Source organism: Frieseomelitta varia, unplaced genomic scaffold, assembly GCF_011392965.1.
Source record: "Frieseomelitta varia isolate USP_RPSP 00005682 unplaced genomic scaffold, Fvar_1.2 scaffold_642, whole genome shotgun sequence".
In the NCBI taxonomy this organism is placed as follows: Eukaryota; Metazoa; Arthropoda; class Insecta; order Hymenoptera; family Apidae; genus Frieseomelitta; species Frieseomelitta varia.
Genome location: NW_025110415.1, coordinates 65,399 through 78,230, shown reverse-complemented (window position 1 = coordinate 78,230; position 12,832 = coordinate 65,399). Strand labels below are relative to the sequence as shown.

Genomic DNA, 12,832 nt, shown 5'->3' with positions numbered 1-12,832 from the left:
TTTTTTGTCAAACTAATAACGAATTACATACATACTTGCAAAAATAACATAATGGAAGAAAATTCCATGAAATTCATACTATCGATCAAGAAACGAAAATTAATTAGAAAGATTAGAAGCGAAAAACGGGGATTGCAAATTGTTTGCTATTTTATCGTGTCTATTGGCTGCCAGCATCCAACGCGCGCGTGTTCCAACCACGTACGTATGCACGTATACGCTCCTCGTACAGTCGACGCGAGAGTGATTTTCTATATAGGATGCGACAATGTGGCGCCAAGATCTCGTACCAAGCCAGTTTCTGCTGTATACATTCGTACACACGCGCGCACATGCATACCAGCCTTGCTCTGATCTGTACACATATATACACGACTATACAGCATGCAGGATTAATGCTTGAGAAGCGACCAGTCATTCGGTTGTTTCGCATCTTTGGCAAAAACACAACGAACACGCTTTTTTCCAAGCGAACACCACTTGACACCACACGATATGTATAGGTATATATGTATATGTATGTGTGTATGTACATATACAGAATGTACCAGAAGTCACGGTACAAATTGGGTCAAGGCTCAAAATTTTGAAAACAATGCATTTGAAAATCAGTCGAGTACACTGCACTACACTAATATGTAATTATCTTATAGACATCGTACAAACTACCATCCTGACAGTTTCGTATTCGATATAACGTCAGGGTTCTGTTTATTATTATTACTTGTGTATCAACACATTCTTAAGGCAAGCTAAACGTAACAATTTAGATAAGAAAGTATTAATGTATCGTATCACGTCGATCACTAATGGCTTGATCAACATGATGTATAGTTACCAATACAGCATCCAGATAGCAGACGAAACCTAATACTAACTTGTACCGAACACGGTAGCCATTTGATGAAATCTAGGAGACAATTGTCGGTTCAGTACTCGACTGATTTGTATGTTTCTTGAAAACGAAGCCCACGACGCAATCCTCGTGTGTTATTCTCAATTTTCCTCTTGTTTTGAGCGAATCGCCTTGATCCAATTTGCACAGATGACTTTTGAGACACCCTGTACATCTTTGATTCTCATCGATGTTCATCTAAATATATATATATATATATAGTAAATATTGACTCACATGCTTGTTATTGATACTGTTACTTTTCAGGAAGATCATTCAGTACAAATTCGACCGAAGATCAAACAATGCAACGTCCAACTGACGTAGGATTAATTTCTTATTCTCGATCAAGCTACACGTGTTTCTCTACCAACAACTTTCAATCCATTTCTCCTACTTATCGAATAAGCGCGATTAAATTTTATTTTTCAAATTAAAAGTGAAGAAGTACCTCTGCTTCAATATGCAGTTAAAGAATAATTCAAAGTACGTTACATCGTATTTTCCTGAAATGCACAAGGTTTAAACTATAAACGAGTGCGACATCTAGCGGCGGAAAGAAAAAGTTGTGATTGATACCAATTTTTACATGGACATTCACTCGTTTTAATTAATGATATTCTATAATAATTAATGTAGCAATACAACAAATATTATTAAGTTAAATTTATTTAAATTTCACGTATAACGATGCGGTTTTGCCGAGCGCTTGCTTTTCAAATTGATTCTAAACTGAATTTTCCCATTTTTCCCGCCATTTGTTCCTCTTTCTTCAATTCTTTAAATCGACGTGGCCATTGATCCAGTCGGTAAAGAAGAAACGCGCGCACCACTATGATAAATCGAAACTAGCTCCCTCTTCAGCATCTTTATTTCAACGATTGTTCAAACGTCATTTTCGATTGATAGATGTCATTGTCGAACGTAAACAACTGTTCGTATATACGATACAGCTTTCAACGCATGCATGCATTGAAGAATGCTAAAGTACGTTGCGTTGTTACAAACGTTTTTCACGATAAACTATCTCTATGATATTTTCCCATTGTACTTCGTAAAATAATACAAAAATGAGTAAGTGACGCACATTTTTATTACGAGCATTTCTGTACACGTGTGATGTGACACATGCATTTTAGGTTCACAAAATGGCTGGAGAAACCAGATGCAAAATAATTTATCGCAGCCAATCGTCAGAGGAAGAAACGCAAAAGACGTTGTCTACTACTCTCAGCCAAGTTCAAGCTCAAGCTCTTTATCACAAAATTCGTCTCTTGATCACGCGACTTCTAAAGAGAACGATCAACTTGTTAATAGTCTGATACGGTATCTTCTCATGTTGGATGAAGGGAAACAAATTATTAGTAAAGCTCGTATAATAAAAAACGTCTTTGGCAATCGTGGGAAACATTTTGCTCAAACGATGAACAAAGTGAAGAATCTCTTGTCAACGGTACAGATAAAATTGCAACTTTCTGATTGTTTTGATCAAAGTTCTCCATATATTCCATATTTCATGTTTGCAGGTTTTTGGATATCAACTGATAGAACTGGAAAGTGGCAAGTACATGCTGGTAAATGAAATAGAAAACACATTGCCACATATTGAGCCTTCTGCGACCGAGAGTAGCCAAATGATACTACTGTTTCTAGTACTCACTCATATCTTCATGCTTGAAGATTGTTGTAGTGAAGGTAGTAACATAAAACATATGTAAGATACAGTGGAGAACACAACTGTGCCAATGATAGACTTCTATGTTTGAATTTTTACAATTTTCAAGACAAATATGTCCTGTTATGTGATGTAAAATCATCTTCAGAAATAACAAACTCATGACTGTTAAAGTAGAAGCTTCACTCTTACAAAATGAGACCTCTTACAACAAGGATGATTTGTTTCTTTTCACTAAGTTGTACCAGTTTAAATCATCCACAATTTTTCATTGTCATTGGCACAATTGTGCTCTTCATGGTGTATATAAAAAACATTGCTTGAGAATAATACCAATCCAAATTATTTCAGAGTCATTGTGGAGCTTTCTCACGAATTTAGGTATTCCTTGCGAAGACGATCAACAGCATTCTTATTTTGGTAACGTCAAGCAGTTGATAAATGAGGTAAAAAGTAGAATATGAAAAACAGAGGCAAGTCAAAGATATTACAAATCTAATAGAGAATGAAGATTAAAATGAAACTGATTTGTTAGTAGATCTTCGTTGCTCAAGGATACCTTAACAAGATAGTCTTAGAAACAAACGATTCGACAAACGTGGAATATAAATGGGGATACCGTGCGGAGTACGAATTTTCTCGACGTACGGCTTTAGAATTCGTGTCTCAGGTGAGAATGTGGTAATTTCAAATATATATCCAGCGATAAAAGTTATATTTTTATAACAGGTGTATGACGGACGTCCGATAAACAGTTGGCAACTGCAATTCAAGACTTTAATTGCCCGAGAAGCGGCGGCAAATAAATAAATCTCAGAAACATACCGTCGCAAATGTGATAAGGAACAGATTATTATACTTTAAGTAATAGGCTACTTATAAAGTGTACCTTTTTTAAATACAAGGATAACGTATAAACGAAGTTTATTTACAACAGCTTACCAAATAGTTTTAAATCTAACCGACGCGGAATTAGATTTCTGGTCTGGTTGTTACGATCCGATCCATCGAATAACCCAGGTAATAATCGACGCTTGAAAATTTTTCCAAACGTCCCTGAGAGCAACCGTAAAACTGCAATGCGAGATTAAAGCGCGCGTGCATGTGTATATGTGTGTGCGTGCGCGCGGACTGTCGAGTTCAGTAGAAGAGTCGGAAGGAATTTAAAATGCTCAGCTGCCCTAGTTTCAACTGAATCTAATCGGATTCATATTTCCGTTTCTAATTTCGTTACTACGTCGTAAAAATGCAACGACGAGGAGCGCTTATAAGCGAAAAAGAAAGAATTCCTCCATGCATTTTTAACGCGTCCTTTGCAAGCAAAAGTTTCCCGCTCCCCTTGCAAGATGCATTTCGGTGACGTGAGAAAGGGATGAAAGAAAAGGGTGAAAGTGTAATATTCGAGTTTGATTCGAAACGAAATCCTTGACCATACTTTCGACGTACACACGGGCAGGTGTATGACAGTTAAATTCTTATTCAAATGTAACAAACGAACGGTACAAGCGAAAAACATCTGACTTGGAATATTGAAAAGAACGAACGATACGATTGGCGAAGTGGTACGTGTTTGAACGCGGAGCGTTTCTATCGGCGAGCAGGGATAGAAACGCGCAGTTACCAGCGATCGAGGTGGAAATCAGCTGGGCCAGCGAATCTGTGTCAGGCTGGGGAGATCTAAACTAGCACGAAGCTTTACCCAATACTCAGTATTCGGCCGTCCTTCTCGGTAGGTGGTGCGATACACTCACTGGTTTCTGCACCATCGCAGTGTACCGCGCGCGCTGTATCCAGCCTAATTGTTATTTTCATCCGACAACGAGCGCGCCGCGTTTGTTGCGTTTACACAACTTCTTGCAAATTTTTTATTTATCTCGCTTCAACGGAACCAATTCACTGAACCAATTTCGTGCACATGCACGCGTACGCGCGCGCGCACGCATTTGTGCACACGCACGTACCAACGTACACGCAACGCGTTGCTAAAACGCCGAAGTGGAAGTTGGCGTACGAGTAAAATGAAATCGCGGGACGGCGATACGGCAATCGCGAAACAACGACACGCAACGTCGTTCAACGTGTAACACCGTCCGCGTGGATAATCGATAAAATGTGGAGAAAGTGCGAAACCGACCGTTTGCCGATTCTGCACGTTCGAAAACAGTCGAGCACCGTATCGAACAGATACTTCTTTTGGTCATGACGTATATTTGAATCTCTCCACGCACGATAACCGATCGAGCAACGAACCAAAGGGCTCGCCTGTTACGCCTTACCATTTTACGCGTTATCATTGAAAAAAAGAGGGAGAAAGAGGAGGAAGACTTGCCGAGCTACGCGATTTCAAGACAATACAACAACAGGTTCGCCCATGTGAATGATAAACACCACGTTGTGTTCGTTAGACAACGCATTATCGACGACATTTATGACAAATGGAAGAAGCGTGAAATACGGTGTACGTAACATTTAATTCTATCTGTCATCATCGTCGGTGACCAAAGGAGAGGAGAGCAACTGTAGAGTAAAAATTGTTATTTAGCGTTTGCGTGTGGTCGCGAGAGGCAAGAGGCGAGAGGAGAGATCTGAGACAAGATGTTCAATCTCTACCAAAATTTGAACAAAAGGGACGAGGAGCACAAGGAGCCGGACGTGACCGGGCACGATAGGTTCTGGCAGGAACGTCCGAGGACACGCCGGAAACGTCGTGCCGTGAATCGAAGGACACAGAGCGCCATCGAACTCGACTCCGAGGCTATAGTCTCCGCCCGTGGCACTCTTCGCCGCGGGAGGAGCGCGAGCATCGAGGATGAAGACAGCGACGAAGAGAAAAGCTACCAATTGACCAACAAGATCGACAATCTAGCCAAGATACTGTTTAGCCGCGTGTCCGCTGCACGAGGTTGCAAGGATCCCGACGTCAGGTACAGGTCTCCACAGTCCTCTTCTCTCTTCCATTTCTTCCATTTTTTTTTCTTTTTTTTTCTTTTTTTTCTACTTTTTAGCCCCACGACACGTCACACTGGTAACATTAACCACTTGCGCTGGCAACTGATTGCAGACCATAACGAGTGACCAAACCGTATACAACAGTTCGTCGCTTTCTTTTCGAACTCGTCGGTATATTACCAAATAGAAATTGAGAAGTAATAAATTTATTATTTGTTTTGCCTGGGTTATACTTAAATATACCTAAAATACCGAGGAGATGTTGCAATTTTGGGACAAAAAATTCGCGACGTGCGTGACACGTCATTCCATTTGCGCTGGCAACTGATTGCGGACCATAACGAGAGACCAAACCGTATACAACAATTCGTCGCTTTCTTTTCCAACTTGTCGGTATGATATCATTAGATAGAAATTACTGAGAAGTAATAAATTTATTTTACCTGGGTTATACTTAAATATATTTAAAACTGAGAAAATATAGCAATTTTTTTGATGAAAAATTATCGACGTGCGTGACACGTCATTCCAGCGCAAGAGGTTAACAACTTGCGCTGGCAACTGATTGCGGACCATAACGAGTGACCAAACCGTATACAATAATTTGTCGCTTTATTTTCGAACTGGATAGAAATTATTGAGAAGTAATAAATTTATTATTTGTTTTGCTTGGGTTGTACTTGAATATACTTAAAACCGAGGAAATATTGCAATTTTGGCACAAAAAATTCGCGACATGCGTGGGCACGTCATTCCAGCGTAAGAGGTTAACATCCATGAATTTGGAAACAACGCTGCCATTTACTTTACGTGAATGCATGCACTGACACTACTAGCGGGACAGAGAGGAACATTTCGCGCGATCGATACTAGCCGAGTTACTCTAACTCCAGCTAACGGCCAACAACAGCAAAGTCCTATCGCTGCTGATCGTTTGTTGAAATTGAATTGTATCTATTTGTATCACGACAAACGTAAGATCGTAACAACGTACGTGAAATCTTTTCTATCCCGATTATAATTGTTGTTCGTGCTTGTTCACGTTGTTTCAATCAGCCTACATATCGGTGTACGTATCCACCGTAACGTTAACGCTTTTGAAATTTTTTTGTTAGTCAAGCAGTTACCTATCGATCTTGCTCGAGTATTCTTGACCCTCGATTGCACCCTCGATACACTCCCGTTAAACCGACTCATTGTGCGCGTGTACGTCCAACACAAACAAACTGTCGAAGTTTATCATTAATTTACAAAGCGGATCGATCACCAATTTTCCTTCCAGATTCTAATTACTCGACTCAACTTCCATCGATTCATTGTATTCATTCCGGTCACTTTCAGTATAGTTCAGTATAGTTGTATAGTTCAGATTATAATCCTAGCTTAACCTGTATCAATTCATTGGATCGCTTTCATTGTATCGAAACGATCGCTAGACAATACGTACTTACAATGGTTACGTACATGTATAATATATTATAACGACGTTTCGTTCGGTTATATCTATTTCGAGTAGTCCTGTGCAAGTTATGATTTCTTGTTGAATTTCCGTTCGATGACAACGGAAACGAACGATTGTGATGCAATTGATCGTCATCACGGTTACACGCAAAATATCCGATGTCGAGGGAAGCGAATGCCAATTGTACAACAACGCAGGTGAATGAATTGAAAAAATTTCGAGAAAGACGTTTTACTCGTAAAATATATATCGACATTACTACAGTACAGTCATCTCATTGGATGAAACCTTTGTATTTGTAGAGAGAAATGGCTGCTTGCTAATAACGATAATCCAGTTTGTAGTGATTGGTGCGTGCATCTAGCTTGTTATTGCTATCACTCGAGGAATCGTTCATCGAGGCAAGAAACAATTCACAGGCGGAATTGTAACTTTCCAAATAAATTGGAAGATCGTATCGTCGACTGGTAATGCATTCTACTTTCTTTTCCTTTTTTTTTTTTTTTTTTTTTTTTTTTTTTTTGATTTATTCTTCACACACTCGATTCTGATTCATTAACTGTTGATTATTCAGCGATTACGTGGCGGTGTAAAAATTTTTTACGAGAAGGAGAATCAGTCTCTCGTCGAATCGATGACCAAAATATTTGGGTACACTCCGAACATTCAGTGTTCGAGCAGAAATTGTGTGTCGTCTGGAATACAACACGTTCTCTTCGTCGCCGTTGGAATTCAAATGAAGAGATGAAATTAATTCGCTGTATGTTTGAAACTAGGAATGGAAGGCATAACTACACGGCGTTGGATCACGGGCCGTCCGTTTGCGAAAATGTTGGCGAGTACATGGAAATGGAAAAAAGATCGAGGGACCGTGCCTTATCAATCTGTCAGGCCTATATTCGTAGAACACCGCGCTACAGTCTCGTCAAGCAGCTGAACAATCTCGGTAAATTCTCTCATTGTCTCTGTCTTGATTGGCCTTTCTCTTTTCTTTTTTCTTTCTTTTTCCTTACAAATTAACAAGCGTATCCCGCGTATCTGAAATAAATTAATTTGCAATTCTCCTTATTGGCGTCAGGTTCTAGAATGGACAAACACTGGTTCGTGGTGAGGGATACCTCTTTAAAAACCGATCGACTGATCACGCTGGCTCCGTTGAATAGAAACTGCTCGCTGAGCATAACTCCACTGACAAAGAACATTCTGAACGACTTGTTCTTAGCCTTGCAACATCCGTATATATTCCCTATATTCGATATCGACTTCCTCGAATTCGAAAGTCAAAACTACGTGGTCGTAGTTCAACCGATTAGTCAAGGTAGCTTGAAGGATTTGATATACGGGGTAAGTATCGTGATACGTACATACAGGGTGAGTCTCGTAACGTGACTACATCAAATAACTCATAAAATATTTGTTCTACGAAAAAATGTTTCAGATAGAAGTTGCATGGCTTCCAGAGGGACATATAGTACTATAATCAGTTTTATATTATTTTGCTTTTTTGTCAGGGTATGAAGGTATGAATTTTTTAAATGAAATAGTTAATATTTCTTCCCGAATTCGGATAAAGCGTTGAATTCTACATAAAAAAAGTATTACACCAAATAGGGTCTGAAATACATATATACTGAGATATTAGCAAAAATATTTTTTTACATTGTATTAGAAAAGACCGTTAATCTCAGTAACTATGTATTTTAGATCCTATTTGGTGTAATACTTTTTTATGTAAAATTGAACGCTTTATCCGAATTCGAGAAGAAATATTAACTATTCCATTTAAAAAATTGAAGGTGACCTTCACATTCTTGATAAAAAGGCAAAATAACATAAAACTGATTACAGTACTATATGTTCTGCTGGAAGCCATGCAACTTCTATCTGAAACATTTTTTCGTATAACAAATGTTTTATGAGTTATTTGATGTAGTCACGTTACCAGACTCATTCTGTATGTACAGCGAAGAACAATTGTACCGATAATTGTAATAGTTATGAGAAATTGCAAATCATTTAAACTGATATAACTTTGTAAAATGGTAATTCACTTGATCTCATTTTAAAGCGCAAAGCTTCTATTTTGATAGTCGGAAGTTGGTTTTTTGTGAAGATGATTTTACACCGCGTAGCGAGTAGAAAACTGAGGACACATTTTTCTCGAAAATTGTAAAGATCCACCATCATTTTGAAGATTGAAATTTCTTCTTCACGATGACCCCTTAAACTTGTCCCATAATTTTTTTCTTTACTGTTTTATCGAAATAAATATTAAGATTGAACGACAGAAAACCCCAAAGTTTTGATAGTGAACAAAAATTTTAAGAGATCATTGTAAAGAAAAAAACTTCAATCTTCAAAACCATGATAGATCATGATAGTCGAAAGAAAAATTTTTTAACGTTTTTACACGCGTTTGAATTGTCGAGGAAAATGTCAGAGCTCCATATTTTAAAATGAGACCAACTGGAGCTGTGATCTCTTTTCACAAAATTGTATCGACAGTTTTTCATTGTCACTGGTACAGTTATGCTCTTCGCTGTGTACATGTCGTATAACTGACGACAAACAGAACGAAACGCAAAAGATTGAGCCAGATGAGAGACAAAACTTATACGCAGACACTTTGTATTCTTTTCTTCTGGCCAGATCGAAAGGACAGGTTGGAACGAGGACTGGAATCAGAAATATGGTTCACGCGGCAAGGGGCTTCCTTTGCCTCAGGTTCAACAAATGGGGCGTCAAGTGCTGGAAGCGTTGATTTTTTTGAAAGAAAGGGGATTTCCAACGGTAATCCACCTGCATTCGGGGAACGTGCTCGTTCAAAACGGTGTCGCGCGTCTCGCTGGCCTAGAAAACACGCTCCTCGGTTTCACCAGTCGTATACATCCGTTGATCGCTTCTCGGATCTCGCAGACCATCTCCATCGACATGATATGCTTCGGTAAGATTGATCCCAACTACCCTTCAAGTCATCATTTTACCTTCCGACGATCACGATCGTATTTCTCACTTTTCTTTTCAGGTCATATGTTGTTTGAGATGTGCGCCGGTTACGAATTACCATCGTTCAAACCGAATTCCATGCATCTGTCGGACATTGAGATATATCCACAAGTATATATACATCATGCTCTTTCTTTTCCTTTTCTTCATTCTTGCTTTCTCTCTGTCTCCATTTCTATCTTGCCCCGTTTCTTTCCATTAAAAATATTAGCGCCAAATATCAGCTTCATCTCAACGATGTTATACATGGACTGTTCCAAAAGTATCCGACCTCTGCATATAACTTTGTCCTTGAGTATCCAATTGTAAAAAGCAGACATGGAGCACTTAGGAGGATCCTTTAGAAGTACTCTTACCGATTAGCAGAAGCCTAAAACTGTTCAGTCGACAGCAACACGCAGTTTTGTGAACGTCAAATTCCTCGAGCGTCGCATTACACAATGATGGAGCGAGTCGAGCAAAGAATTTGCATCAAGTTTTGCCAAAAAGTGTTGCCAACACCTGTTCGAAGACAATTCGTATGATTCGAAAAGTTTTTAGGGAGATGACTCCATGAGTGATCCACGCAGATAAAGGAGTGGTTTAAACGCTTTAAAGACGGTCATGTCTCAGTGGACAGTGATCCTTGTTCCGGCAGGCCTTCAACGTCGAGAGGACGGCGGAAAACGTGGAACGTGTGTTGGATGACCAACCCGGACAATATTGAATCTGTGCAAACACTGACAATGAGTTAGTAACAGTCCACATAAAAGTGGACTGTGAATAGTTAGTCATAAGGACAAGATCCAGTACTTGGTCATCTATGCTCTTTCCCTTTCCACTTGACGATGATAACCAAATACATAGTTAGTCATAAGGACACGCTTAGAAGAAGCAGAGAGCATTCTATAGCATTCCAAGCATTCTAAATCATTCTAAAGCAATTCTATAAGCATATTCTATAAGAGCATTCTAAATCATTCTAAATCATTGTAAAGCATTCTATTCTATTCTATTTTATACACAATTGCAACAAGGAATGAACTCTTCAAAATTATAAGCGTGTTAATTCCAATCCAACACGTGTTCAAGCCACGATCAATGAAAATAAATAAAGGATATTATTTAGAAGTGCTGAAGCGATTGAGTGACGCAGTACGGAGGACACGGCCGCATCTTTGGGAAAGTGACAATGGGTCGCTGCACCATGACAACGCTCCTGCTCATTCCGCTCACATTGTTTCAAGATTTCTTAGTAAAACGCGGCATTCTTCAGCTTCGGCAGCCCCCGTACAGTTCGGATCTAGCACCTCTGTGATTTTTTATTCTTCCCAAAACTGAAAAAAAACCGTTGAAAGGCCTGAAGATTCGACGACGTCGAAGCAATAAAACAAAATGCGACGCAGCAGCTAGTTGCTAGCCGTGAAAGAAAAGAACTTTCAGGACTGCTTCGAGAAGATGGATCGACCGCTGGAAGAATGTTATAGAGTCGGAAGGGAACAACTTTGAAGGTGAGGTCGTGGAAATTACCCACAGGATGTGTATGTTTTAAAGTACAAGCAGAGATCGGATACTTTTGGGACAGACCTTACAGCGATCTAGTAATTCACAAAACGTTTCAAATCTGATCCTCTGTTCCTTCGTATGTTATTCTCAACAATACTTCACGAAAAGAAACAAAGATCTGTAGCCGATGGAAATGTTTGTACACAGGTCGTCGAGTTACTCAAGTTCATATTTACTGAAACGCCTAATCGTCACAAGATTGTAGAGGAGCTTCTTGTTCACGATCTATTTAGAAACATTGATCTTCGTGAAATGCGGAGTGCCTCCGTCACGGTACGTACATATATTTCCAATAATGTGGGTACAATCTATCCCTGTCGTTTCATTATCTGTCGCTTTCCCTTACAGATATTTCGTCCAACACTAACGCCGCCCATAGTGAACTTGCTTAATGGTATTAAACGACAGAATGCCAATAAGAGGTAACGTGATCATTCTGACACAACGCTTGCAATAAAATTTGCTCTCGCGTCCGTTTTTATATTTTGCTAAAGATTCGTTTTGCATGCACAAACAGGCAGAGGTCGCGCTCTATTAGCGACGTGTATATGACACGCAGATTTTGGTAATGACACGAAGGATCCTGATTAATTGACCCAATCCTTTGAAAACTTTCACACTGGAATTCTAACTCTTGCCTCCTTCACGTTACAGAGCCACGCAGTTGGATACCGTCGACATCGATGCGTCGTCTGTTCATAGGTCACACACCGTTTGCAAGAATTCCTTACTCGACGAGATATACAACGAGCTTTCAAACACGGCCGTATAATTGTGGGAACAAAGTTTACTTCATCGTGATTTTATCTTTAATATATTCGTATGTTTCTCTACAGAGTGCCAAAAAAAAAAAAAGAAAAAAAAAAGAAAAAAAAAAGAATTATTCCGATCTCCATTCCTAGTTACAGTTATTGAAATGTAAAAATATGAAGAGCGAGGATGTGTACAAAGAAAAAGAAAGAAGTTAGAAACGAAAAAGAAGAGATACTATGGAAAGAGTAATGAAAAGCGAGAAAGTGAAAGAAAGAAAGAAAGAAAGAAAAGAAAAAAAAATATATAAAAGTTACACAAGAACAATGCATTTTATTATTTAAAATATTAAAAAAAAAAAAAAAAAAAACACCCAAAATATTTACGCATATGCGAAAAAAGTATCAAACGTGATAAAATGTCACTCCGCAAGGATTACTAAATTCTAGTCACGCTGCCTCACATATCTTCATCATTCATTTTTTTCATCGATTTTTCATTTCGTTCTATGTCGATGAACAGTAATGTAGGAGATGAAAATGAGCTGTGT

At 38.9% G+C, this 12,832-nt stretch overlaps 2 protein-coding genes across 12 annotated transcripts; both read left to right on the top strand.

Moving 5' to 3' along the window:
• The first annotated feature begins 1,800 nt into the window (after positions 1-1,800).
• On the top strand, positions 1,801-3,438 carry LOC122534824 (non-structural maintenance of chromosomes element 3 homolog). 4 transcript variants are annotated; one of them, XM_043665811.1, is made up of 6 exons: positions 1,806-1,969; positions 2,035-2,348; positions 2,422-2,590; positions 2,952-3,016; positions 3,109-3,240; positions 3,300-3,438. In XM_043665811.1, exons 1-6 carry the CDS (start codon positions 1,966-1,968, stop codon positions 3,378-3,380), a joined length of 765 nt encoding a protein of 254 aa, XP_043521746.1. In that variant the 5' UTR covers positions 1,806-1,965; the 3' UTR covers positions 3,381-3,438. The 4 variants fall into 4 exon arrangements, with proteins under 4 accessions (XP_043521748.1, XP_043521747.1, XP_043521746.1 ...); XM_043665810.1 differs by having other exon boundaries at positions 1,807-1,969; positions 2,922-3,016; XM_043665813.1 differs by lacking the exon at positions 3,300-3,438 and having other exon boundaries at positions 1,801-1,969; positions 3,106-3,234.
• Positions 3,439-3,890: 452 nt separating this feature from the next.
• On the top strand, positions 3,891-12,556 carry LOC122534818 (slowpoke-binding protein). Of its 8 annotated transcripts, none has more exons than XM_043665794.1 (9): positions 3,895-5,494; positions 7,758-7,927; positions 8,060-8,325; positions 9,631-9,925; positions 10,007-10,098; positions 11,680-11,805; positions 11,881-11,954; positions 12,050-12,097; positions 12,187-12,297. In XM_043665794.1, coding segments are annotated over exons 1-9 (1,401 nt in total). In that variant the 5' UTR covers positions 3,895-5,165; the 3' UTR covers positions 12,188-12,297. The 8 variants fall into 8 exon arrangements, with proteins under 8 accessions (XP_043521732.1, XP_043521729.1, XP_043521728.1 ...); XM_043665791.1 differs by lacking the exon at positions 12,050-12,097 and having other exon boundaries at positions 3,896-5,028; positions 5,113-5,494; positions 12,187-12,556; XM_043665795.1 differs by lacking the exons at positions 3,895-5,494; positions 12,050-12,097 and adding exons at positions 6,448-7,178; positions 7,284-7,382 and having other exon boundaries at positions 12,187-12,556.
• The last annotated feature ends 276 nt before the right edge of the window (positions 12,557-12,832 follow it).

What these genes read in the sequence shown, in the direction of transcription:
- LOC122534818 (XM_043665791.1), top strand. Translation starts at nt 5,166, where the DNA reads ATGTTCAATCTCTACCAAAATTTGAACAAAAGGGACGAGGAGCACAAG. An exon ending in TGCAAGGATCCCGACGTCAG is followed by an intron (nt 5,495 to 7,757) that starts GTACAGGTCTCC and finishes GTTTGAAACTAG; the next exon opens with GAATGGAAGGCATAACTACA. An exon ending in TGAAGGATTTGATATACGGG is followed by an intron (nt 8,326 to 9,630) that starts GTAAGTATCGTG and finishes TCTTCTGGCCAG; the next exon opens with ATCGAAAGGACAGGTTGGAA.
- LOC122534824 (XM_043665810.1), top strand. An exon ending in TGAAGAATCTCTTGTCAACG is followed by an intron (nt 2,349 to 2,421) that starts GTACAGATAAAA and finishes TCATGTTTGCAG; the next exon opens with GTTTTTGGATATCAACTGAT. An exon ending in CTTTAGAATTCGTGTCTCAG is followed by an intron (nt 3,241 to 3,299) that starts GTGAGAATGTGG and finishes TTTTTATAACAG; the next exon opens with GTGTATGACGGACGTCCGAT.